The sequence below is a fragment of the Pseudorca crassidens genome, chromosome 10, assembly GCF_039906515.1.
Source record: "Pseudorca crassidens isolate mPseCra1 chromosome 10, mPseCra1.hap1, whole genome shotgun sequence".
In the NCBI taxonomy this organism is placed as follows: Eukaryota; Metazoa; Chordata; class Mammalia; order Artiodactyla; family Delphinidae; genus Pseudorca; species Pseudorca crassidens.
Window position 1 is genome coordinate 19,675,393 of NC_090305.1, and position 27,793 is coordinate 19,703,185.

The following is a 27,793-nucleotide window of genomic DNA, read 5'->3' on the forward strand; positions in this document are numbered from 1 at the left end:
CGGGACTTCCCTGGTGGTCCAGTGGTTAGGACTCTGTGCTTCCAATGCAGGTGGCATGGGTTCGACCCCTGGTTGGGGAGCTAAGATCCCACATGCCGCACGGCGTGGCCAAAAAAAAATTACCAGAGACTGCGTGGCCTATACAATAAACATTTATTTCTCTTGGTTCTGGGAAGTCCAAGATCAAGGTGCCAGGAGATTCCGTCTGGTGAGGACCTATTTTTCAGTTCATAAATGGCCATGTTCTCACTGTTTCCTTATATGGTAGAAGGGGTGAGGGAGCTCTCTGGGGTCTCTTTTATAAGGGCACTAATCCCATTTATGAGGGCTCCACCTTCAAGATCTAATTATTGTCCAAAGGCCCCACCTCCAAACACTATCACATTGGGAATTAGGTTCCAACATATGAATCTTGGAGGGGCACAAACATTCAGTCTATAGCTGACCCTAATCCAATATGACTGATGTCCTTACAAAAAGGGGAGATTTGGATATAGACACATATAGCAGGAAGATGATGGGAAAAGGCACAGGGAGAAGATAGCCATTGACAAGTCAAGGAGAGAGATCCTTCCCTCATAGCTCTCAGAAGGAACCAAGGTCTGCTGTTAGAAAACAGAGCTGCACTCACTCACCTACACATAAAGCTCAACAATTTTTGGTTCCTTTATACTAATAAGACACAAGACATAATTTGCTCTCTCCTTCATATAAGACATTCCTATTAACCCATCAGCCGAGTATGGACCATAGTGTACTCCCAGGCCTTCCCATTCTAAGGGGATCCAAATAAATTCTCAGTCAAGGTCCAGGCAAGGCTTTCTTGCCCATTGTGATGGCTGATTTTATGGGCCAACTTGACTGCACCACAGGGTACCCAGATATTTGAACAAGCATTATTCTGAGTGTTTCTGTGAGAGTGGTTTTTTTTTTTTTAACATCTTTATTGGAGTATAATTGCTTTACAGTGGTGTGTTAGTTTCTGCTTTATAGCAAAGTGAATCAGCTATACATATACATATATCCCCATATCTCCTCCCTCTTGAGTCTCCCTCCCACCCTCCCTATCCCACCCCTCCAGGTGGTCACAAAGCACCGAGCTGATCTCCCTGCGCTATGTGGCTGCTTCCCACTAGCTAGCTATTTTACATTTGGTAGTATATATAAGTTGTGAGGGTGTTTTTGAATGAGATAAACATTTAAATCAGTAAACTGAGTAAAGCAAATTGGCCTCCATAATGTGGGTGGGCCTGACTCAATCAAATGAAAACCTCACTACCTCCCCTTCCCCGTTCAAGAGCACACTTTCCTGCCTGGGAGCCTTTGAACTGGTCCCTGGTTCTACAGCAGCTACAGGTCTTTGGACTCAAAATAGACATTGGATCTGCAGATTTTAGACTTGCCAGCTTCCATAATCATGTGAGCCAATTCCTTATTTATATATATATATAAAAAATATACCCTATTGGTTCTGTTTCTCTGGAGAACCCTAATACACCCATCCTTCCTTACATAGCCAACAATTCATTTTCATCATACAAATTTACCAACTAACTTTTGTAAAATTACTGCTATGGATTTTGTGAAATATTTCTCTATGTTCAAATCCTTTCAGAAATGGTCTGGGTTTAAGGAATAAAATATAAATAAACATGAAATGAAAGAGAGATTAAGAAGAAAATGTCTGCCTGGAATGCACTTGTTTTGAGAAAAGAACACTGACAGGCCATCATAAAAATTCAACAGTTGGGGCTTCCCTGGTGGCGCAGTGGTTGAGAGTCTGCCTGCCGATGCAGGGGACACGGCTTCGTGCCCCGGTCCGGGAAGATCCCACGTGCTGCGGAGCGGCTGGGCCCGTGAGCCATGGCCGCTGAGCCTGCACGTCCGGAGCCCGTGCTCCGCGACGGGAGAGGCCACAACAGTGAGAGGCCCGCGTACCGCAAAAAAAAAAAAAAAAAAAAAAAAAAATTCAGCAGTTACTTTATACAAATGACAACTAGTAGACCGAAATATGTCTTCTGTAAATAATGGACATCTCAGGATCAATACTCACTGTTCTGACACCACCCTTTTAAAGTGAGAATGAAATATACAACGAGAAGAGAAATTATAATGGCTTAAGTAAAAGGTTTATGTTCATCATGGACTGCACTCATTGTGTGTTTTACTTTTCATTTCCTTGGTGCTTTGTAATCACCTGTTAACTATCTTTTATAGCTGATTAGTCATCTTTAAAATTACTATGTGTCTCATATTACCTATTATTAAAATGTTATCTTAACAATAAAAACCTTAATTCTGATACACTGAATTTTAACATTTTTTCCTACTCTCTTTTTTTTTAACCTTGCACATGTCACAGGTAACCTAAAACCTAAGTTAAACTATTTGAATACAATTCAGAGCTGGGGAATTGGGTAAAATGGATGCTCTACAAATGATCTTACATGAGCTTTCCGAATCAGAATGTAACAAATTATTATTTGTTCCCCTTGGCCATTTTCAGAAGGATAGAGATTATCATGTAAAAGTCAGGCAATTTCTGCACTCTGGCTGAAAACCTTGGGAATTTAGTTTAGCCTTAATAAGTAATAACAAAATTTTAAAAGGCTCTATTGCTTTTCATTAACATTTTATCATTATTCTTTATACCATGCTAAATGATTTAGCTTTATTTTTCTATTATCATACAGTATTGTGTTTCTTTCTTCCTTTCTCTTTCACAAACTGATAAATGCTCTTGGGCAAGATAAGAAGACACAGCCCTACAATGATGCCCAGCAACGGAGTCTGTGCTAAGCTACAAGTGGCTAATAGAAAGATTACATAAAAATACCCATAATTTTTCAAAACTTGTATAGTGGAAGACTGCAATAAATTAAAGGATTATATATGAGTTAATATCACTGCATAAACTTAACCCTATCAATACCCATCGTTTCTTACTAAAGATAAGACACTATATTTGGATGCCTAGAGAAAAATTCTGATTAAATGATTAACTACTTATCACTTTTTCCAGATATCTGCAAAATTGTTTCCTTATAAATTGTTCTTCAAAAGCAATAGGAAAGGATATGGTGAATTCCCTGGAGGTCCAGTGATTAGGACTCCGCACTTTTACTGCCCAGGACTTGAATTAGATCCCTGGTGGGGGAACTAAGATCCCACAAGTCACAAGCAACACGGCCAAAAAACAAACAAACAAAAAGCATATGTTTTGGAGACATTCCCCAGTACTTCGAGGGTTTGAGGAAACTTTGTCTCTTGAGAGAGGAATATTTTTAGAACCTCCCTCTTTCCACATGTGGACTTTGAGTCAGAAGATCTGAAGTCTCAGTCTACCACTGCCTAGTTGTGTGAGATCTTGGACTTGTGACTTAGCCTCTCATTCTTATAAAAAAGGGAGTAGAAAACATTTGCCCTACATGGCTACTGAGAGGATTCAATGGGATAATGATAGTTTAGAGCAGCCAGGTGCCATGGAAATAAGATGTGAGATACAAATGTGAATCACATCTGTAATTACAATTTTTTCTGGTATCCATATTAAAAAAATTAAAAGTGAAATTAATTTTAACAATATTTGTATTCAACCCAATATATCCAAAGTATTATTTCAACATGTAATCAATACAAAAAATTATGGAAACATTTTACATTCTACCTTCTTTTCACACTAAATCTTTGAAATTTGGTGTGTATTTTACATTATAGTACATTTCAATGAAAACTAGACATATTTCAAGTGCTCAACAGCCATCATGTGGCTGGTAGCCACCCAAATGAATAGCATAGGTAGATATCTGAATTAATTTGTCACATCAACTAGTTGATCATTTAGCAGGCAAAGCGTAAGGGATCTTACCTAAGCTGGTGACATGGTTGTTGCAGACTCTGGGGGCTTCACAATTTTTCCTAAGGGAGGCATCATCTCCTTTGGTATGCTGAACTTAAAGAAAGTCAAATAACACTAAAATGTATAAAGTTAATGCCTCTCCACACCATTCCAAAATTAACCAATACTATTAACAACTACAGATAACATCTGGGGAGGTGTGCTTCATAAGACGTTTAAAAAATCAATTCTTTTATTGCCTCTAGATTTTCAACTATGATAACCTCTACATTCTACCCCTCTGTTTTGGTTACCATTTTCATACAGAAGACATTTTTCTTTCCCAGCTTCTTAGTTCTTTTAAGAAATAACATTAGGTACTTTGCTTTATACAATACTTAGTACAGACTGCCTGAATATAACTTTTTATATATTTTAAAATATATACTTACTATTTGGGCTCTTTTCATCAGTGATGCCTTTTTATCATGTGGCTGAATGAAGAAATTAGAAGTCAGATTTAGTTTTGACTGGCTGGTGTTTCAAAGTCAAATTACACAGTCAAATTACAAGGTCATCAAAATTCTTACTCGTAAACTCAGTCGTCTACTGACAGTTTTCAAATCAGTGGGTTGTTTCCTTTATCTAGAATTTATATTAAATGTTACATTTCACCCCAAAGAAAGCTAGATTTTGAGCTCTGTCAAAAAGAAATACGGGTCGGGCGGGTGGCAGGAGGTGGGCACGCACTGTCTGCAGCGTATACAGCTGAGAAAGCATTTCCTAAAGGCGGTGCTGTGCGTAGTTAGTAGATAAATATTTCCTGCCTTCTGAGAATGATAATCCTATGAAAAGTTAAGAAATGGGAAAACAGACTTGTATTATAATAGCTATGGTAGGTGTAAACAAAAGATTTAACAAGACTCCAGTAAACCGAAATGTACTACACCCACAAAGAAAGTTGAGAAATTTGTAAAACGACTTAAAAAAAAAAAAAGCTAGACGTAATTATTATTAAGGCTTTCCTGCTCCTTCAGATTGCAACGGCAGTTGTTTTCCCGGCGCCCAGAACAGTACTTAGTACGTACTAGGTGCTCAGTGAATAGCAGGATTCATTGCAGGATTAGGCCTTCCGGCACTGCAACCGCACCACAATGTAGTCAAAATACAAAAAACCAAAATATAAAAGCTCTTAATACAATTAGGAGTCCGCGGAACGAGGGTTTTACAGAAAAATAAGCCGTACTACATATACAATATTTTGGTCTCCCAGTGTTTACAACTAGTGGGCGCGGGTCTTTTCCCCGCTTGTAAAAGTCAAAAAAAAAAGGGGATTCTACTCTGAAGGGAAGTTCCGAGCACTGGTCAGAGGGCAGGATCCGAGGACACTAAAGAATTAGGAAGGAGAAACCCCAGGATATTCCAGCCCAAACACACGCTACGCCCACCACGCAGGCGCAGGAAGGGGCAGAGCCGAAGCGGGCGGAGCCGAGAGGCGATTCGCCGGATTCGGATGGCCCCGCCCTCCGTCTCGTGTCAGGCGATCACGTGGCCGTCTAGGGCCGAAGGGCGGAGTTCCAGTGGTTTACAGCAGCGCGCGCTAGCATTCCTGCGGCTGCGGGGACGAACGCGTATTGCCTGTGGACCTCACGCGAGGCGCCGGAGCCACAACTACGTGAGTTCGCTACGAGGATTGCCCGCTTCCATCCAGTAAGTGTGAGAGAGGTGACCGGAGTGGGTCCGGGGGGGCTGCTAGACTAGCCGCTTTGGGCTCCCACCGGCCGGAAGTCAGGTACTCGTGTGACAGCTGCCGGGCCGCTGCCGGGGTCTAAGTGAAGGGGCTGTTGAACGGTCATAGGAGCCGGGACGGGGAGGGAGGTGAGGCTCGGGGCTGCCTCATTGGTTGGATCTGTTTTGGCGCGCTGTCCCGTCCGCGCTCTCTATTGGCTGGCGGGCGCAGTCCCTGTGGCGCGCTCAGCGGTTGGAGGGCCCTGGCGCGCGGCACCGGATCTTCTGCCCAGGTTTTGGTTTCTGGGTCTGTGTCCGTAGGACGGGCTGGCGGGGTCACGGGGCCGTTTGTGTGCAGCTGCTTGGTGTGAGGGCCTCAGCCTGGGCGTGCCTGGCTGTCGGGATGAGGCGGAACATCCACCCTCTTGACCAGTAATTAACTGGCGGTGATCCAAGGGGGTCTGCAAACTGGGCTCATGGGACAAGGTCCCTGAACTCTGAGTCCCCCTTAAAAAAAAAAATTGAACTTGGTGACACTTGGTTTCACCAGTTTATCAGGATTTCCTTGGACCCAGTCCTATGCCAGAGTTTTCAATCTAGTTGTTTAAAAGAACTAGAGAATAAAAAGCAAGGACGCGAGGTTTCTGGCGGGAGTGTGATGAACAAGTGAAGGATTAGACTTGATCCGTGGCTTTCAACTTTTTAAATCTGGACATGTACTAAAGAACATTTTTTACATCGCAATTTAGGATGCAACCCTCCAACTAAATTAGAACCTTAACTAAGCAGTATTTATTTCTCATATGCCTTGCACTCTGACGTTTTCTCGTCTGTTTAGTTACATTTATCTAAACAACCACTGAGTAATTTTGGAATCCCAGGCTGCAGCCCGCAGTTTGAAAATCATTGCCTTGGCTCAGCTCGACCAGCATTTGCTTAATATTAACTAGAATAGAAAATAGGGTGCGTCACACAATTAGATTTTCTTTCCTAAACATTTTCGTTTGCGTTTGTGTGTGCTAGGGCACAGTGTAAAGTGTATTCACATGGGATGGGTCATAGACAAAGTTTAAAAGCCACTGCACTGGGTAAAGAAAGGCATGCCACAGAAATCAAGGAGATCTGTTTGAGGGAGAGACATGGCTGGGGAGTTCAAAGTTGGGTTTGGAGTGAGTCCGGCCCAGTGGTGTGGTTAACGGCGTTACATAGCCCTTTGTCTCTTGCTCCCTTTCCTTTGCTTCCACCAGTGTCTCAGTTCATGATGGTGGTTACACATTCCCTACAAATGTAAATGCATAATCTTATTTGATTGGATATTAAATCACTATTAAGTTATTGCTGGTTACCAGAGCCAAGTTTATTATAGCTTAAATCTGCCTTTGAAATAGTAGAGTTAGGATGCTGCTCTTGACTTGGGCACACCCAAGTATCTGTGTTTTGCTTTTCCTGGTGACTGTTTTTCAGATCTTTTTTAAAAAATTATTTAGTTTTGGCTGTGTTGGGTCTTCGTTGCTGTGCGGGGGGGCTTTCTCCTTGAGGGGAGCAGAGGCTACTCTTCACTGTGGTGTGTGTGCTTCTCATTATAGTAGCTTCTCTTGTTGCGGAGTATGGGCCCTAGGCATGTGGGCTTCAGTAGTTACGGCACGTGGGCTCAGTAGTTGTGGCTCACGGGCTGTAGAGCACAGGCTCAGTAGTTGTGGCACATGGGCTTAGTTGCTCCGTGGCATGTGGGATCTTCCCAGACCAGAGCTCAAACTTGTGTCCCCTGCATTGGCAGGCGGATTCTTAACCACTGCTACCAGGGAAGTCCGTTTTTCAGATCTTTGACAGCCCTGTATTTAATCCAGGACACTGTCACGTTTTGTAAGTTTGTTTAGAATACAAATTTTCCCTTTTGTAACAATATTTTTCCAGCCAGAATTAATTGTATGTGTGTGTATAAAGATATTAAGTGTCATTAGCTTTAGTCACTTGTCATTGACAGGGCTGAGTTTGGGTACAGTGAGAAAAGATAGTTCCATCATTTTTTATTGCTATGATTTTTTAATTTTTATTTTTATGATTGTACTTTCAACAACAACAAAAAACTAGGTTTCACTTTCTGATGCAGACCATATTCTGTTTTTGAATTACTGATCTTCTGTTCTTCACCAGGTGTACAATGAATCACAGTATGAAGCAGAAACAAGAAGGAATCCAAGAGAATGTAAAGGTATGTGATGCAGTCACTTTAATTTGTTATAGAAAGCATGTAGTTAGACGTTTTTTGACATAATTTAGTCAAATTTAACCTGAATATAATTTCTATAACGTTGAATTAATCAGTTTTTAGTCTGAGGGCAAGTAACTGTTTAAAAATTAATTATGGTTGAATATTAAGTTTTCTGATCCACATACATGGGATGTCTTTCCATTTATTTAGGTCTTCTTTACATTCTTTCAACAATGTTTTGTTGAAAAAAGTTTCAACAAAGTTTTTCGAGTTTTGAGTTTTTCACTTTTTTGTTATATTTTTTCCTAGGTATTTTATTCTTTTTAATGCTATTGTAGCTGGAATCATTTCCTTAATTTTTGGGGTGCTCATTGCTATGGTATAGAAGTACTATTGATTTTTGTACCTTGATCTTGTATCTTGCAACCTTGCTAAACTTGTTTATTCTAATAGTTTTTAGTAGATTCCTTAGGATTTTCTATATACAAGAAATGCTTTGTTTCTACTTTTACTACATTTCATGAAATGATTTTATTAAAATCCTTTTTGTGTATCTTCAGATTAGTGTCTTTGACCACAGAGACAGTTTGCATTATATTGTGTATATTTCCAAGGTATATGCTCATTACCATCCAACTTGCTCATTTTGCCACACTTTTTGAATCCCTGTAGTATACTGTCACTGGAAATCATGTTCCAAATGTTTATTCTTATAACAATAAAGACAGCTTAATTTTGAGTTTGTAATTTTGACTGGCTTCGCTCTTCAGGTTCTAAATGAATTTTCAACTTAGCTAGGGGGTCCTGCCACACAACTTAGACTATATGTATTCTCAGGATTCCTGGGAATGAGACTACATTGTTAAGAAAGTGTACCAGTTTCCAGATTTAAATTCAATAGTATAAATAAAAGCCTTTTTGTAAGTGATAGCAGGTGCTTTTTGATAGGTTGCTTTGTTTACCTTGCCTTAGTATCTTCCTTACATTATTTTTCGTGAATAATTTGCATCGATAATTTGTGAATTTTATTCCATCAGCTTTCATAAAGGGTGATGGCATCTTCCCACTGTGCTTTGTATGTGTGTGTTTTTAAACTTTTTATTATGAAAACTTTTAAATATTCAAAAATAGAGTCAATAGTATAATCTCATTTTACTTCCCCCATTTTCAACAATTATCAGTATATGGCCAGTCTTGTTTCATCTCCATCTCCATTCACTCCCCCTTTCCTCCACTGAATCAAATCCCAGACAAATAATTTATGTAAATTCAGCAGATTCTAACAGTTAAAGAGAAGTCTAATATTTACTATCTATAGTACAACTATCTGGGATATAAAAGGATCTGGGTTCTGTTTGGTTCTGGTTCTGCCTCCAAAACTGTGATGTTGGGTGAGTTATTTAGCATCTCAGCCTCAGTTTACTCATCTGTAAAATGAGGGAGTTGGACTGAAACTAGGTCTGTAAGAGTACATTTTAGGAGTTCATGGATTCCTTGCCAATTATACACAAAATTCTGTGTGAGTATGCTCTTTTGATTTTTTTGAGGGGGTTCATAGAATCTCAAATTGTTTTCTAAAAAGATTACGACTCAATATATAAGAACCTTTCTGGCTGTAAAGAGCTTATTATTCTAACGCATGATCTATATGAATAAAATGATAATAGCAATATTGCATTTGGACGGCTGGATGCTATAAAGCTTACAGTTGTGAAAGTTAAATCTTGGAAGTGGTCATTTAGCTGGCTTCTTTGGCCTTTATGAGTAGCAAGCATTTAAATAAATTAACACCTCCTATTATTAAGGTTCCAAAGTTGTATTTTCTTCTATTTGTCTGGACAATGGTGACTAATCTGTAATCTAAATTATATCTGAAATGTTGGTGTAATATTTGTTCTCACAGTAGCCAGCATTTGTTCTTCAGTTAAATGGTGAGATAATAATCAGCAGTAGAAACTTTACCGTGAGAAAGGTGAACTCTAGTCCTGTGAAGCACAGTGTGGAATCAGTAACTTTCTCACGCTGCTTCGGTGTCATGTTCTTGCTGACCTTGTTTGAGTATTCACCATTGTTTGCTATCCCGTGGTGGCAGTATAACTAATGATTTTTTGCAAAAATAGAGAGACCTTTTAGATCAGGAAATATACAGGAAGGTATTTACATATTACAAGGAAACATTTTTTTTTCCAAAACAATAGCTTGTGCATTTTAGAGTGTTTCTATGCCTTAAGCACTGACATTTTCTCTGCTGATGAATGGGCTTGAAGCAAAACTGTTTCTGCAGTCAGGTAAAGATTGAAGGGGGGAAGCGGGTCTTCTTACATGTGTAATATTCTTTAAAGTGATATTCTTTTGGTGGATTCATATAAATGTGTTAGGGACTATTCGCAATTTAAAGGAAGCCTGAGATGAATCCTTTTGATTAGGGGAAAGTATTTTGCAGTGTAAATAATTAACCTTTTCCTCCAATTTACCTCTTTTGTGGGTAGCATTAAATGTTATGATGTTTGGTAAATTTCTAGTTTCTGTGTAGAAGATCTTTTTAAGAGGGAATACAAATATTCCTGTTTTACTGGAATTTCATCATACATGGTTTGGAGTACTAGAACTTAATGTTATAGTTTTGTTTTAACTAAACAAATGACTACATGACTATAGCAAGAATGTACATTGAAATGGAAGAAGAGCTACTTGTTTGTGTCAAATTTGGGTAATGTGATTTATTCTTAGAATTTCTTCAAACTTTATTATAATTTCAGGGAAATAATAAGCTTGCTAATTGATCAAATCATATGTAGCATTATAAAAGTATACAGCAGATCAAACATTAGTGTCCTTAGCATTTTTTTTTCTTTTGTAAATTACGGTAGGATTGAGATGTTAACACTCCATATAGGAACTTAGTAACCAGATAATTCCTTATCTTGACTTTCAGAGTAGTCCTGTTCCAAGAAGAACTCTGAAGATGATTCAGCCTTCTACAGCTGGATCTCTAGTCGGAAGAGAAAATGAGGTGTGTATTATTGAGCTAGAATGGGGTACAGACGATGCTACCTTTACATTAAAAACATTTCAAAGAGTTCCTTCGTCAGAAATACCTAAATCATTGAAATTTGGAAATAATTTAAGGATAACAATTGTATATTCCCCACAAAAGTGGTTTTTGTTTTAATTTTTCAATTTAGGAAGTTCAAAAGTGGTATGAATACCTGTAGTAGAACTGGGGATAATGTAATAAGTTATGAGTTAACCTATAGGCATAATGTTTGATTTTTTTTAAGAATAAAATGTTAGATTCAATCATTTACCCCTGTATGTAAATGATGAAATCATGGATGAGGGTTTCTAGACTTTTGAAAATAGTGCCTTTCCATGGTACTGAATCATTTAAATAATAAAAATAAATTCAGCTAAGCCTTAGGCTCAAGTCTAATTCAAAATAGTTGATGTAAATAAAATTCCTAAAATATAACTATACATTTTGGTAGAGTTTTGAATTGTGTAATTTCTTAAAAGGGCCAAAGATATCAGAAAGATAGAGATACGAGTGCTTTCGGTTTTTAAAAAATCTTTATTGGAGTATAATTGCTTTACAACGGTGTGTTAGTTTCTGCTTTATAACAAAGTGAATCAGCTATACATATATCCCCATATCTGAGTGCTTTAGTTTTAATTCATAAGAGACTAAACTGCTACGCTTTCTTGTTCATTAAACAAAATGACTGATGTATATATTTTCATTATAGTTGGTTAAAAGCTTGTCCAAACGGAAACATTGGAACGACCAGTTAATATCTAAGACTTCCAGCTCTGGAGTTGTTACTGACCCAGAACACAGTGAAAATAAAAATCTTGGAGGCGTCACGCAAGAAGCATTTGATCTTATGATTACAGGTATGGGAAAAAAAAAAAAGTGTGTGTGTGTGTGTGTGTGTATGGCTTTTATCTTAAATTTTTAAATTATAATAAGGGTAAATATTATTTGTTGTATTGTTATGAACTCTTCCCACAGCTTCTTAATTTATTAGATATTTTACTTGTATGTTTTTGATAATTTAAGATTTTTTATGGTGTAAATATATAAAACAGCGTACATTTGGACAGGTCCTACTGTTTGGTAAATCCATGTATGTATGAAATATTAAAGAAAAGGAAAGTGATTAATATGGCAGCTCTGATATTGGACTTATAAGACTTGGAAATAGTCTTTTCAGAAGAAAAATGTATAGAGATAATGAATTTGAAGAAAAGATACCAGGAGAATGAAATAAGGGAACAACAGGAATAATAAGGGGAGTGAGGATGAATGAGAGGCGTGTGGCTATAATAAACACTAGTTTTTAATGGCAGTGGAGATCAGAAGAGGAAGTGAATGATGTTTTATAAGTATTATGGAAGGTGATTACTTCTGTCCTAATCATGGGTCATTATTACTGAGGAAAAAGATTGAGCCTAGAGAAGTTAATTGTCTTACTCAAGGTTATAGTGCCATTTGGGCTCATTTTGAGTCCCCTGAGGACAGTGAGGGGAAAAATAAGTAGACAGTGGGATTTCATTTATTGGATTTCATTTATTGGGTTGGCCAAAAAGTTCGTTCAGGTTTTTCTGTACGATGTTAAAACCCGAATGAACTTTTTGGCCAACCCAATAGCAAGGTTGACTGCATACAAATAAAGACGCTCTAATAATAATGTAGAATAAACAACAGGATTTGTGACACTCATATCTGATTTGGCTAAAATTAATGAAGATTGGTGGGAAAAAAACCACTAAAGTTAATTATGGAAATAAACAACTCAACTATACATTATATTGCTAACATACCACATAGATGAAAAACATTAATCTATGCAACTTGAACACAGAACTCTGACTGTAGACCCTCAGAGGGCTATACTGTGAGGATTAAAAGAACTATAAAGAAATCTTGAATTTAATTTTTGTTGGCAGTGGTATTGGTGTAGTAGCAGTTTGGGTAAAAATTTGTGTATATTTTAGGATTGAGCAAATGAGTAATATGTTGATATTGTTGGGTCCATGGTATGGTTAAGGGAGATACAGTATATAAAGGGGAAGGAAAGGAAGAACTCTGTTGTGGAACTGGAATTGGGAGTGTTGGTATAAACTGATGATTTTTTAAAAAGAACCTTTCCTAACTGCCAATGAAAGAGCCCAGAAACAAATGACACCCGAATAATAAGAAGCACAATCACATTCAGTTCTTGGTTTGTAAATACTATTCTCCACTAAAGCTCCCTGGAGAAATGGCTGCTTCCAGCACTGGGGCAGGGAAACTACAGAGTGAGCTTGGAATCTCTTGTGTTAGAAAATACGGAAGTACTCAAAACCTGATGGGTGCCGGTTATAAGGACAAGGAGTCTGCTTGAAGGGATTCCCCCCTAAATTTGGGGAAATTTGAGCATCAAAATGAATAATGACAAGAATGGATTATAATACATTGAATTAAAAAAGAATACATGAATCCATACTGGTAATTTTCTTTTGAATTGGGGTAGGGAAAGTTCTTTTACAGAATAATGCCAACTACTAAATGTAGAAGGAACAAGAAACATCAGTGGAGGAAAATTGGGTGAAAGGTTGTTAGGGAACTGGATATTAATACCACAGACTCAAAAACTTTACTCCATAGATCATTTATTTGTTACTAAAGGAAAAAAGTATCTTTACAAGGGAGAAATCATCTTAATCAAGTGATCAAATTTAACATCTCCAGTATTGTGACCAATTAGTATGTGCTTCTTTGGTGATACACTGAGAAGGATACAACATTCTTACACAGTGTTCCTGCCAACTTGTGTAGCTTGAATTTAATCATGGAAATGGACAAATCCAAATTTAAGGACAGTGTAAAAATAACTGATCTGGACTTTTCACAAATGTGAATGTTAAATTAAAAAATATGAACACACAAAGCAAATGTTGCAGACACCTTTAACAATCTAGGTTAAAGTTATATGTGTATTGTACTTGTGTTTCAGTTCCTTTGAAGGGATTGAAATCTTCAAAATGTTGGGAAAAATAAGAGAAAAAAACTGATTTGGCTTTCTAACTTTAATCTTTAAAAAAATGGGTATTACTAAGTACTGAATGATATTGTAAACTTTTAAAAAATAGACAAAAAAGTTATTTTTTTTTTTTAAGTTATTGGGCTTTTACAGCAGTATATAACAGTAATGATTTTCAAAGTTACATGTAAAACAATTTATTTTAGAAAATCCATCCTCTCAATATTGGAAAGAAGTGGCGGAAAAACGGAGGAAGGCTCTCTATGAAGCACTTAAGGAAAATGAGAAAGTATGTACTGAATATAATTTGTGGAATTTTTAAACATTCCAGGATTATTTTCTTTCTGCTGCCCAGGATATTTTATTAGAGCAATATAAACTAGCTTTAATGTTGTCTTAATAAAAATTTAATTAGGCAACTCTGTTACCAGAACTATTATACAAAAAGAAGCCTATTGTGTTGAGAGCCAAAGACAGCACCTTTGTTAGGAACTTTGTGCTAAATGTGTGTCAGCTATATACTTGGAGGCATATAATTTGGTTTATAGCGTAGCAAATCTATGAAAAACTGAACTTTTTGATTTATGTCACATAGCTTCATAAAGAAATTGAACAAAAGGACAATGAAATTGCCCGCCTGAAGAAGGAGAATAAGGAATTGGCAGAAGTAGCAGAACATGTACAGTATATGGCAGAGGTAATAGAGGTAGGTATTTTAACATTCACCTGATTCAGAGGCATCTATTTTTCTATAAAGTTGAAGCAGTAGTGTGATCAGAAAGTGTTTGGGCTCTAGAAGGAGATTTCCCGGGTTTGAGTCCTAGCCCCCTACCTAGCACCATTAAGTTTGAGTTAAGCAGGTTATTTATCCTGTCAGGGCTCCATTTTCCTCATTTATAAAATGGGAGTAATAGTGCCTACCTTTATAGGCTTGCTATGAGAATAACAAGTAGAGAATAGGTAGAAAATTGAGAGAATTGCCTGTACATAGTGAGAGCTCAATAATTGTTAGATGCTATTATTATGAAGCAAAAGAACACCTATTTTCTTGTAACAATATAGAAAGGAATACTTACATCTGAAAAATACATGGAAAATTATATTTCACAGTTGTCAAATTTTCAGACAGGTTGTTTTTTTAAAATTTTTATTGGCATATAGTTGATTTAGAGCATTGCGTTAGTTTCAGGTGTACAGCAAAGTGAATCAGATATATATATATCTATCTATCTCCAGACAGTTTTTAATTTAACTATAATGCCAATGAGATATTACTGTCATTTATAAAACTGGTAATTGGTGTACGAAATAACTTCGGTCGTCTTATCTGACTTTTTTTTTTAATTTGGAAGTAGCTAATGTGTTTATAAGAATTAGCCTGATGACTGTTACTTTACCAGTCTTAAAAAATAGGTCTTAAACTTATTCATGTCTGCAAAAAATTATCTTGCTGTTGGGGAGGATCTTTTTCATATCAAAACTTCTCTTGCACTGAACTTCTGCCGTACATTTTAGTGCCATAGCAGAACTCATATTTGAAGTTTTCATTTGGAAGTACTGTAGTAGCTCTCTTAACTGCCATGGAAGTATTGGTCCAAAGCAGATGGGAAATTAGGAAACCTGGTCCTTTACTGTAGATAGTTGGAGAAGTACTGATTTAAATTGTATTCTGAAAGCATGTGAGTACTTAAAAAAAAAAAGATAAGCAAATTTTTAAACACTGTGACTTTGCAGAAATATGATCTAATATGGTTAGCACTTTGATCTAACAAACACTTGACTGCATGTAAGTGAATTTAATATAGAGACATTATGAAATGAACCCTCATTGTAACATTGAGGGTCAGTTATATCAGCATACTGATAATGGGCTTGGATTGTGAAGTTTTTACAATAAATTATTGGTTTATTCTTTACAAGAGACTGAATCAAGAACCTCTGGATAACTCTGAATCACCGGATAGTCAGGAATTTGATTCCGAAGAGGAAACTGGTGAGGATTCTGAAGTAGAAGACTCAGAAATTGGTACATGTGCTGAAGAAGTTGTCTCTTCCTCTACAGATGCAAAACCGTGTGTGTGAAATTCAGTAATACTGACTCATGAGAAATATACTGCCAACGTTCGCCTCCACTGTAGTTCTTTGTAGCAGAGCAAATAACTTTATAATGAAAACTTGGACTCAGACTTCCTTGTTTGTATCCTGGGGCCCTATTATTGTACTAAAATACAAATACTATGTATTTTTAATCTACGGTGTTGTTTTGTGTAAATAGCATTTTCTCAGTTGTCAGACATGACTTGTGTATATGATAAATAAACTTCATTCTGTTGAGCTTTGTGTATATCTTGAAGAATGAAGTATAAGGAGTCTGGGTAGAAAATTTGTCTATTTCTGTGCTTTTGTTTTGTTTCCTTTCTAATCTGCTAACTAGCTTGGAGGAAACAAGGGGGAAATGAATTCTCCCTTTTTAGACTGAGATAGCTGAGGTTTTACCTCGTAAACCTGGTTGCACCTCAAGCTCACTGGAGGGAATGTTGATTTCTAGACCCCATGCCCAGGTAATCTAACCCAGTAGGAGTGTGAGCATCTGGAGTCAAAGGCTCCCCAAGTGAATCTGAGTAGCCAAGTAAAGGCTGGTATGATCATACTCTTCTTGGAAGCTTAAAATGTTGGGGTGGTGTTGGTAGTCCTCGAGAGAAGCAAAGTGGGGAGCAGATGAAGAGATGCATGAATAGCTAAGGGTTCCGAAACTTTCTATCTGCACATTTCACATACTGGTATAGACAAAGTATGTATATTGAAGGAATATGAAGTAAGAGTAGGGTGAAATTAAGGATTTCTCATATGTACTGTTCTGAAGGAAGAAAAGGACAAAATAAAGGGAAATTGTTTGCAAAGTATACAGCATTGGGATTAAGATCTGTGGAAAGCACACAAGAAGCTTTGTATAAATTGGCAATAAAGAGCAATGTCAAGCTTTCAAGGATTACTTTAGGCAAGTTATTCTTATAGAACTTTAATTTTCTTATCTCTGATATTAAGTCCACCTCTGTTTTTGTGAGAATTAAAACCTTTACTAGAGTGCCTGATCTAAATGCTTAAATAAATATTATTAATCTATAGCAATGCTGTCCAATAAAGTTTTCTGGGATGCTGGAACTGAGTTGTCCAGTATAGTAACCAGGTAGCCATGTATGGCTTTTGAGCACAAAATGTGGCTAGTATGAATGAGGAACTAACATTTTAATTTTTTAAATTTTAATTTATATTTAAAGAGCCATGTGAGGTCAGTGGTTACTGTAATAGTACAGCTGTTTATGTTTTAGATTTGGGCCATCAGCCCAAAGAAAGAGGAGAGCTAAGTAGAATAGGATGACTTGGCAAATAAAAAGTATTTCTGGAAAATGTCAAAAATGCATTGCCAGGATTTGGTGGCAGGGAGCAAAAAGAGGAAGGAATTGAAGAGGGTTTTTAAATTTAATGTCAGAGCCAAAATTGTTAATCTTCTAGAAGAAAATACTGGAGAAGATTTTAGTGATCTTGGATTTGGTAAAGGTTTCTCAAAAAGCACACAAAAATCACGAATTATACCATAAATCAGACTGCATAAATAAAAATCAAAACCGTCTTTTTGAAAGACTTTTAAGAGAATGGAGAGACAAGCCACAGACTGGGAGAAAATACTTGCAAAATATACCCAACAAAGGATTCCTACCTATAAAGCACTTACTACTCATTAAGTAGACAACTTATTTTTTAAATAGAGGAAATATTTGGACACTTGCAAAGCATATGTACAGATAGCAAATAAGTACGTGAAAAGATGGCAACACAGTCCTTAGGGAAGTGCAAATTAAACCTACAGTAAGATACTGTTATGTGCCCATCAGAATGGCTGAAGTTTGAAAAACAAAACTTGACCATACCGAGTGTTAAGGACATGAAGCAACTGGGACTCTCCGGCAGTGCTGGTGGCAATGTTAAATGCCACAGATGCTATAGAACTGTTCGGTAATTTCTTAAAAGTTAAACATACACATTCTGTATGATCCGGCCGTTCTAGGTATTTACCTAAGAGAAATGAAAGCGTATGTCCACATGAAGATTAGCAAATAAAGCCCTTGTGTTTAAATTCTTACCGTGGATTTGCTTCTAAGAAAATCCAAATGTTGGAGAGAGATGAGCTTACAAGGGACAGCAAAGGAAAATAGCAACCATTTGTTAAAATTTTGGAGAGCGATTTTAAAATCATAGCTTAGCATAAAAATGCCTCGAGGCCCAAATCTGAACCTCTGTTTCTCATCAGAGGCCTGGCAATATTTGACTCTTCAAACTACGTTCATGAATTACTCTGAGGAAAAATTCAAATTCAATTTAAAAAGCACTTGAAAAAAGGAATTTGTGGCCGTGACCCAGTTTCTAAAGGGGACTTATGATTTCCGACCCTTATTCTCCCACTATAAACTGAATTCTAGTTTCAGAAACTCTGCGTTAACACAATTCACAAAATCCACAAAGGATGAAAAGATAACAGTTGCTCAGTAGAACACAGCTTTTCCTGGTTTAAGTTTTGAGAAAATTGGCTCCCGAGAGCCTCATGAATCCACGTGATGTGATTAACATCCCTCACAACATTCCTGTAATAGATACAAGCAAGGATCACGGACCTACACTACTTTTTTTTACAGGCCCCTCAGTGAAAGGTAGAAGCATGACGCTAAAGTAAGCTTAGTCAAGGCAAGTCTGTGAAATAGGAAAAGTACACAGTTCAATCTATGATGGCTCCGACTTAAGCTAGAGGCAAATGTTAATGTAGTTAGAGACACAAACAGGTACACATCCTGTAAGCGCTTCTCCGTAAACATTTTTTGTAACAAAGCTTTTGATGAGGCTGGGCAGTACAAAAGTCAGGTGCAAGCTTTCTTTTACATATTCTCTTAACAGGCAAAATAGGGAGAGTAAAAATCCAAGAGCGTAGCTTTAGGCGGTCTTTAGGTGTCTGAACACATGGTACTCATCTCTATCCAGAGTTGTGCCAGTGGAGGTAAGCACTGCTCCTATGTAAATTCCCCCAAACTGGTCAGCCTGATGTGCAGAAAGATCATGGTCTGGTAGCCAGAACGCAACCTCAGCCAAAGATGTGGCAACCAGAAGGCCGTCACTGAAATAGAGCTGAAAGGATACATACGGGTGGGACGACAGTGTCCACTGTAGGGTGTGGCTGTGAGTTGGGTTTGGATTTGGCATTTCTGGGTGCCTTAGCTTAATGTCATCTAATAGCCCCCCAAACACACCATTGCTCCTAACAGTTATATAGGGAATGCATCTTCCAATGAATTCTCATTTTATGAACTTAATTTTTATGAGGTTATTTTAAACAGTGGCGCTTTTCATAAGTTTGGTTATTGCAGTAACTATGAAAATGTATATAGAATTTTTCAACTATCTAAAAGAAAACGCTGAAGAATGATGTGATCGGATATTGTTATTTATTTCAGTTTTCCAGGGTGATACAATGGTGCAGACAGCTGCATCAGGTAACTGGATTTAGAGAAATTAATTCCTGTGAAAACCAATGAGGAAATACAGCTCCTCTGCAAAATTCTCGGGCCATCCAGACCAATTCTCACTGGCCAACATTTGCAAGTGATATTTTAGAGAACTGTAGTCTCTAAGCTCCTGCATACAAGACAGGTTATTGCATGTCATGACAGAGAGAACATAGCAACTCCAAAACTTAAGCAGGAGGTTGCTGTTTATGTCACTTTTCATGGTAGGCTCAAGTCTGTTATCAAAAAGATCAACGAGAATAGGAATAAACTGCAAATGTTTGGCTCTTCTCTGGCTGACAGGGTTTAAGTAACACCAAGATGCAACACTCTGGAGCAGCTGGATCTTTATTTTTGGTTCCATCTTGTAATTTTGCAACAAGTGAGCTACTTCTTTCATGTACTCAGCTGCAAAATTTCCAGCAGTTGGTCCTCCTGTAAAACAAGCATTTGCATTTCCAGAAGTATTTGGTGTATCTAGTAGCTAGTGACATTTGAGTGCTCCTGTGTTTATATTCTCGTCGCTATGGATGTGATACTTCGGATATTTTGAGTTCTCCTCTTTCTCCCCCACCCCGTGTGCTGCTGTGAACATGAGAAAGTGTGTGTTGATCAGCGTGGAGTTATATGAAGAGCACTGCCTGCCCAAAGCTCCTCCCTGTTTCCTTCAATCAGGCGCCTATGAATCAGTACTGCAAGATGAATAAAGCCCGGCTGTGTTCACCTAGCAAATCTCCCTCATGGTCTCATTCCCGAGTCTCTGTCTTCAGTACTTGAAAAAGTACCAGAGCATTAGAGCAAACAAAGGAAAAACCAAAAGGCCGAGCGGCAAAGCCAGGGTCTAAATGGTAAGAGAGAGGTTTTTCATGAGTTGTCCATCACTGTCCTGTTCTCCTTACACGTTTCTCAGCCCAAATCTTTTGCAGATCTGGGACCAACCTGGTGCTTGACTCTACTTCCATCATATACCTGAACCCCAGATCATCCTAGTTTAAATCTCAAAGTCCAAGCAGGTCCTATATAAGAAGGCACTGATGAAGACAAGTTAGATGGTGAGGAGAAGCTGGCACAGTTGGCTGGATTCTAGCCACTGGAATTTTGACCTGGTTTGGATTCCTCTTATCTGCACTACCACAGTCCCATGGTCCCAAGGATATTCTGTGCAGTGTAAAGCTTTAGCCAAAGCCTGGCATAAGCCCTTTCCATTGTTTCCCACCAGTACAACCAAGGCTAAGTAACATCAAGTTAAAGGATTCTGAGCCCTTTATAATTAGCTAACTCTTACCCCAAAGGGTGACCACAGCTCTACAGGGAACTGAGCCCGCCTCAAGTGGAGGATGCCATTTACACCGCCCTCACCTGGGTGTTCTGAGTTTCCGTCTTCTCTCTGGTCCTCTGCTAGTGGCTCTCAATCATTCTGGTACCTAGGACCCCTTGGTCCTTGAAAACAGTAAATGTTTTCTCTCATGGACACCATTCCGTGAAAGTAGTCTATTAAACTACATTGAAGTAATTCATTTTCCCATTTAAAAACTAATAGATCTACCAAGGACACTAACAGCTACCAACAAGAGCTTCTAATAAGGCGATGTGTTGTTGAGGATTGTCTATAAAATTTTTTTACATGAAATTTATTAGAAAAAAAAGTGAAGCAAGTTTGGACTTGACAATCAGAGCAGTGTGTCTTTAAATGGTTTGCCACTTGATTCTCTAGCCAAGTATACATTAATAGTTGCTTTTCACTAATGCACCTATTGGCTTTCCTAGTAGGTATTTTAAAAGCCTTAAGTTCTTCATGATTTTTCTGAACTACTGTCTGTGTAATGCATTTTTACAAGATAAAAAATAAAATACTGAGTAGTTTTATCCTGTAAAAGGGTTGAAATTATATCAATTCAGTATAGATTCAATTTTTTCATGATACTGAAAAGTTTGATAGGCAATTTCAGTGTGTGTGTGTGTATATATATATATATATATATATACTTTTTAAATTAAAAACAGGAAAGTACCTTATTAGTAATTTATTTGATGGACACATTCTTTTGAAAACATGAGATCCTTGAGGAGAAAGTAGTAATACCTTTGGCGGTGCAAAGACAAATAACTAATAATTTAGGCAAAGGAAATGTTATTGGAATGTTAAGACGAGTGCTATGAGAATCACTGACTGACAGTGTTACAACAGGCAAAAGACTGTGGAACACCTCTGTCAGCACAGCTGGTTAAATCAGTACCTGTAAAGGCCAACAGTCCAATTCTATAGGCAGCTTGAGCTCTCTGTTCAAGGGCTAGAGATTTATCCTTCAACATACGGCCAAGCATTGCAATTTTTTCTTTGTGAAAAATACTCTCAGCTGGAGGGATGTGTTCTTCCTCCTTTTTAGTGAAAAAGCCCTTAACGACACTCCAGCATTTCTTGAGGCGGTGATACAGCCCCACAAAATATCGATAAACCTGAATCCAAAATTGTGCATAGTAAGCCCGGGTCTTTGCCATTGTGTAAAAAGGCCAAGGGTGCTTAAGTCACACCACCGGCAGTAACAGAAGTGAACAGTCAAGAACTCTGGAATGCATTGCTTAGCAACACCATAGAATGGAATACACAAATCCGGGGGAAGCCATGTATGCCTAGATTCTTTCTTCAGCCTAGCATTGAAGGCCTTCTACAGTTTGAACTAAACCAAGCTTACTTTCACTTCTCTGGTGCACAGAATCTCAGCTTAAACTAAACTGGCTTCCCCTAACACACACTGAGCTCGTTCCCGTCTTTGCGCCTTTGCTTAGGTGACGCCTACTGGGAACTTGCCCATTCTGCTTTGACTGTTCCAACCTGTACTGAACTTTCCATTGATCTTTCGTAGTATTATGCCTATTTTGCTTATGTGCTACATAGAGTTTTTCTCTACATCACAGATTTCCTATATTGATCTTATTTTGCTGAGAAAATAGAAGCAATCAAAAAAGACCTTCCACAGCTCTCCCCATCACATCTACCCACCGACCTGCGTCTGCGCCCATATCCTCTGGCTTTCCTCCTGTTATACCGATGCCCCCTCCATTTATGCAGATTTCAGCCAATCCTTCTCACTCCATTCAGGGAGACTGCTCACTATTCTTCTCTTGCCTTATTAATTTTTCAATCTCAACTGGGTTCTTTGCATCAACAAACATGCTGTACTTTTTCTCATTAAAAAAATAAAACAACTCTTTTGACTTCATACAGCCCCTCCTCCCGGTTATTGCACATTCACAAAATGTGCAATATTCTGCTCCCCTTTATACAAAAACTCTTCAAAGAGTTGCCATACTTGCTATTTGAAACATTCTTTTTTTTTAATATTTATTTTTGGCTGCATTGGATCTTAGTTGTGGCACGCAGGATCTTTCATTGCTAGTGTGGGCTCTTCGTTGTGACACGTGGGCTCCTCTCTAGTTGCGGCGTGAGGGCTCTCTAATTGTGGCGTGCAGGCTCCAGACAGTGCAGGCTTAGTAGGTGCAGCGCACGGGCTTAGTAGCCCCATGGCATGTGGGATCCTAGTTCCCCGACCAGGGATCGAACCCGCATCCCCTACATTGGAAGGTGGATTCTCAACCACTGGGCCACCAGGGAAGTCCCTGAAATATTCTTTTATCCTCTCTTGGATGTACTCCAAGTTGGATTTTAACCCCACCATGACTCTACTGAAACTGCTCGTCAGGGTCACTGATGACCTTCATTCTGCTGAATCCAATTCTCAGTCCTCAGCATTTGTCACTCGTTTCTCCTTGAAACACTTTTTTCACTTGGCTTCTAAGATGTCATAGTCTTTTAATTCCCTACTGGTCACTCTTCTTTTCCTTTGCTGCTTCCCCCTCTTCTTTATGACCTCTAAATACTGGAGTGCCCCAAGGCTCTGTTCCTGTATCTCTTGTTTTCTATCTATACTTCCTGGAGGAAACAAACCAGTCTCATGGCTTTAAATACCATTCACATGCTGAAGACTCCCAATTTTATATTTTTAACTGGATTTCTCACCTGAACTCCAAACACAATTACCTTCAATCACCAACTTGGTATCTCCATTTGGATGTCTAAGAGGCTTCCCCAACTTAACATGCCTGAAGCAAAAGTCCTGGTCTTCTTTATTATTTTATAGTTTAATTTAAATTTTTAATTTATTTAATTAATTTATTTATTTTTGGCTGCATTGGGTCTTCGTTGCTGTGCGCAGGCTTTCCCTAGTTGAGGTGAGCGGGGGCTACTCTTCATTGCGGTGCACGGGTTTCTCACTGCAGTGTCTTGTCTTTGTTGCGTGGCACAGGCTCTAGGCATACGGGCCTCAGCAGCTATGGCATGTAGGCTCAGCAGTTGTGGCCCACGGGCTCTACAGTACAGGTTCAGCAGCTGTGGCATACAGACCCAGCTGCTCCGTGGCATGCAGGATCCTCCTGGACCAGGCCTGAACCCATGTCCCCTGCACTGGCAGGCGGATTCCCAACCACTGCACCACCAGGGAAGCCCCCTGGTCTTCTTTAAATCTCCTGCTTCTCAGTTTCCCTATCTTGGAAGATGGCATTCCTTCCTTCCAGTTGTTCAGATTGAAATTTTTGGATTCATCGTTGGCTTTTGTCTGTTTCACATCTCATTTCCAATTTATCAACAAATCCTTTTGGCTCTACTTTCAAAGTAGGTATTTGGACACCCTGTCCAAATTTGGGACATTCTACAAAATGTACTTGCTTGTACACTTCAAATATAGTAAGATGTGGAAGTTTAAAACAAAGAGGGGCCCATTACTGTTCTAGAGTAAAAGAACCTGAAGAGGAGAGTTACCATATGACCCAGCAACCCCACTCCTGGGCATATATCTGGAGAAAACTCTAATTTGAAAATATACATGCACCCCAATATTTATAGCAGCACTATTTATAATAGCCAAGACATGAAGGCAACCTAAATGTCCATCTACAGATAAATGGATAAAGAAGATGTGGTGCATATATACAATGGAATATTACTCGGACATAAAAAAGAATGAAATAATGCTATTTGCTGCAACATGGATGGACAAAGAGATTATCACACTAAGTAAAGTAAGCCAGACAGAGGAAGAAAAATATCATATGATAGCACTTATATGTGGAATCTATTTTTTTTACATCTTTATTGGAGTATAATTGCTTTACAATGGTGTGTTAGTTTCTGCTTTATAACAAAGTGAATCAGTTATACATATACATATGTCCCCATATCTCTTCCCTCTTGGGTCTCCCTCCCTCCCACCCTCCCTATCCCACCCCTCTAGGTGGTCACAAAGCACCGAGTTTATCTCCCTTTGCTATGCGGCTGCTTCCCACTAGCTATCTATTTTACGTTTGGTAGTGTATATATGTCCATGCCACTCTCTCGCTTTGTCACAGCTTACCCTTCCCTAAAATATGATACAAATGAACTTATTTACAAAACAGAAGCAGGCTCACAGACATGGAAAACAAACTTATGGCTATCAAAAGGGAAAGTGGGGGGAGGGATAAATTAGGAGTTTGGGATTAGCAGATAAAAACTATTATAAATCAGATAGATAAACAACACTGTTCTACTATATAGCACAGGGAACTATACTCAATATCTTGTAATAAACCATAATGGAAAGGAATTTTTAAAAGTATATATGTATATTATATGAATCACTTTGCTGCGATTCAGAAACTAACACAACATTGTAAATCAATAAAAAAATTTAATAAAGAAAAGAACCTGAAGAGGCATGACAACTAAATTAAACATGTAACGCATGGCTGGATCCTGGATCTATGTGTGTGCATGCATGTGTGTGAGCATGTGTATGTGTGTGTATGCTATAAAGGATATTACTGGGACAACTGGGGAAACATAGACCTGCATTATCCAATATGGTACCCACTAGCTACACGTGGCTGTGGAGCACCTGAAATGTGACTAGTCTGAATTGAGATGTGCTGTAAGTGTAAAATATATACTGTATTTCACAGACTTCGTATGAGAAAAAGAATGTAAAATATCTTATTAATAATTTTTATATTGATTACAAGTTGAAAGATTTTGGATATATTAGGTTAAATAGAACATATTATTAGAATTAGCTTTCCCTGTTATTGTTACTTCTTTTCTAGTGGCTACTAGAAAATCTAAAACATCAAGCATGGTCCCTTTCTAAGGTCTTTGTGGTTATTGTTGCTTCTGCCTGGAATGTTCTTCCCAGGGATATCCACATATCCACATGACTGACTCATCCCATCAGTTCCTCAGGCCATCCTCAAATGTAGTTTTCTATTCGGCCTTCCCTGAACACTCTCTTTGAAACTTGTGATCTTTGCCCTATCACATCTCCCACGCCAACACTGGGCAATTACATGACTTTTCTCTGTCTTTTTTTTTTGGCCATGCTGCACAGCTTGTGAGATCTTAGTTCCCAGGTCCCCGGCAGTGGAAGTGCGGAGTCCTAACCACTGGACCACCAGCGAATTCCTTCCTTTTCTCTGTCTTATTGTCTCCTCTTTCCAGGATAGGAGCCCCGCAAAGGTAGGGCTTTTTATGTCCTCTCATTTTTTTTTTCTTCACTGCTATAGCTCCATTGCCAAGAACAGTCCCTGGCATATGCATACCTCATTAAGTATGCAACAAATACTTGTTGAATAACTGAGAAGTTAGAGAACTAGTTTTTAGCAAACAACTGTTGTTCCCTGCAAAAAGTGTACTTAGAACTTTCTCAAAGTCCATCATATTTGTTTTATAAGAGATAATGTCCCCAGGAAAATTTCCGGGATAAAAATATTTATTTTTCTATTTGACTAATTTGTTTTCCTGATATAGTGAGAAGTGCTGGTGTTTTCTGCTGACTTTGGTTTACAATTTTACTTTACAATTTTATAAAGTAAGTAAGGTAATTCAGCTAAGCAGTACGGCAACAAACCATATAGGGGAAATTGTTTTTACTGCTGACTCAGTAACTAAGCAATCACTGGTATTTAATGAATCACTTGGTAAATACTCTCAGAGCTGAATGTCAGGGGCTTCTCTGTGATGATGCTGGTGGGGGTTTGGGTTGGGAACATATACAAATAAAGACTCATTTAGCCTCGGGGGGCTTACAGTCTCTGCTCATATATACCACAACTCTGAAACGCAGCTCTGGGACATGGGGTTTGCAGAGTTGCAGTCACGGTGGCATTGCAAGGCATCATCACAAAGTAGAACAGGAAAGCTTAGTTTGGAAACGCCGCAGGCTCTATGTCTGGCCACCTGCAGTAACTACTGCAAGGAAAGCCACCCGTGATGGAAGCAGTACCTTGGCATTAGCAAGGCGTGCACAGGTCTATCGAGATTTCTACAACAAGGTACCTCTCCTAAAGAAACTGTTTATGCAGGCTGGCATTGGGAAGACAAAGTTAAGACCTTTGGGTGATAAAACACATGCACTGAGAGAGGCCCAAACGTGGGAGCAGAAAGACCCTGAGCTCACCTCCTCTCACAACCACAGCAAAATCACAACTGTCTGCAGAACAACCATTAGTGCAAAAGACTGGAACCTACCAGAAAAGATCTGCAATTAAATACCTAAAGAAGGAACCACAACTAAATGGGTAGGAGGGGAGGACTGTGATATAATCAAATTCCATACCCCCTCCCCCTACAGACGGCTGACCCACAAGCTGGAGAATAAATACGTTGTAGACGTTCTCCCACAGGAGTGCGAGCTTTGAGCCTCATGTCAGGCTCCCCAGCCCGGGGTTCCAGCACTGGGAAGACGAGGCCCCAGAGCCAGCGGGGCTTTATTGCAGGAGCCCCACAGGACAGGGGAAATAGAGGCTTCACTCTTAAAGGGCGCCCACAAAATGTCACGCACTGGGACCAGGGCAAAAGCAGTTAATTGGTAGGAGCCTGGGCCACACCTACCTGCTGGTCTCGGAGAGTCTCCTGGAGAGGCGGGGTGGGGCAGCTACAGCTCACCCTGGGGACACAGACGCAGACGGCAGAAAGCAGTCAGCTGCACGAACACTCCCGCCGGCCGACATCTTGGATGATTAAGACCTGGCGGAGGGGGGGGGGGGGGGCGGGGATACAGCCCCGCCCATCAGCAGACAGGCTGCCTGAAGACGAAAGAGCCCACAGCTGCCTCTGGACCCACCTCTAGACACGGCCCTGCCCACCTGAGGGCCAAGACCCAGCTCCACCCACCAGCGGCCGGCCACCGGCCCCTCCCTCCAGGAAACCGGCCTCAGGACTCCAGAGCAGCTTCACCCACCAGGGGACAGACACCAGAAGCGAGGAAACCACCATCCCACAGGCCAGACGCTACCCTGGGACTAGCAGGGCCCTGATCCTACCCACTAGCAGGCCAACGCAGCCTCCTGGACACCCTGGACCCCACACCCAACTGTATCAGGAACCGCCATCCCCAACTCCCCAATGATC

The 27,793-nt window shown here is 39.1% G+C and overlaps 2 protein-coding genes across 6 annotated transcripts in view; one reads left to right on the forward strand and one right to left on the reverse strand.

The window, feature by feature from the left end:
• ARMH2 (armadillo like helical domain containing 2) overlaps nucleotides 1-27,518 on the reverse strand; it is a 53,113-nt gene extending 25,595 nt beyond the window's left edge. Inside the window, exons 1-3 of one of the 4 annotated variants that reach the window (XR_010946701.1) lie at nucleotides 27,275-27,518; nucleotides 4,291-4,332; nucleotides 3,869-3,952 (exon numbers count right to left, since the gene is read on the reverse strand). Coding sequence is in view for 1 of the 4 variants with exons in the window: in XM_067752155.1 (XP_067608256.1) it covers nucleotides 19,364-19,791; nucleotides 21,594-21,855 (690 nt within the window). In the remaining 3 variants the exon portion in view is untranslated. Of the gene's footprint in view, nucleotides 1-3,868; nucleotides 3,953-4,290; nucleotides 4,333-16,269; nucleotides 17,879-19,279; nucleotides 19,792-21,593; nucleotides 23,611-27,274 lie in introns of those variants that run through there. The other 3 variants (XR_010946703.1, XM_067752155.1, XR_010946702.1) reach the window with 3 other exon arrangements.
• On the forward strand, nucleotides 5,390-16,138 carry GMNN (geminin DNA replication inhibitor). 2 transcript variants are annotated; one of them, XM_067752149.1, is made up of 7 exons: nucleotides 5,390-5,548; nucleotides 7,721-7,778; nucleotides 10,714-10,791; nucleotides 11,525-11,672; nucleotides 14,011-14,093; nucleotides 14,400-14,510; nucleotides 15,725-16,138. In XM_067752149.1, the coding sequence occupies exons 2-7, from the start codon at nucleotides 7,728-7,730 to the stop codon at nucleotides 15,884-15,886; spliced, it is 633 nt and encodes a 210-aa protein (XP_067608250.1). In that variant the 5' UTR covers nucleotides 5,390-5,548; nucleotides 7,721-7,727; the 3' UTR covers nucleotides 15,887-16,138. The 2 variants fall into 2 exon arrangements, with proteins under 2 accessions (XP_067608250.1, XP_067608251.1); XM_067752150.1 differs by having other exon boundaries at nucleotides 5,535-5,630.
• Nucleotides 27,519-27,793: the final 275 nt, after the last annotated feature.

Bases quoted from the DNA above. Each gene is read 5' to 3' on its own strand.
- GMNN (XM_067752149.1), top strand. From the start codon at position 7,728: ATGAATCACAGTATGAAGCAGAAACAAGAAGGAATCCAAGAGAATGTA. The intron at 10,792-11,524 runs GTGTGTATTATT...TTTTCATTATAG, and splicing joins TAGTCGGAAGAGAAAATGAG to TTGGTTAAAAGCTTGTCCAA. The intron at 11,673-14,010 runs GTATGGGAAAAA...AATTTATTTTAG, and splicing joins ATTTGATCTTATGATTACAG to AAAATCCATCCTCTCAATAT.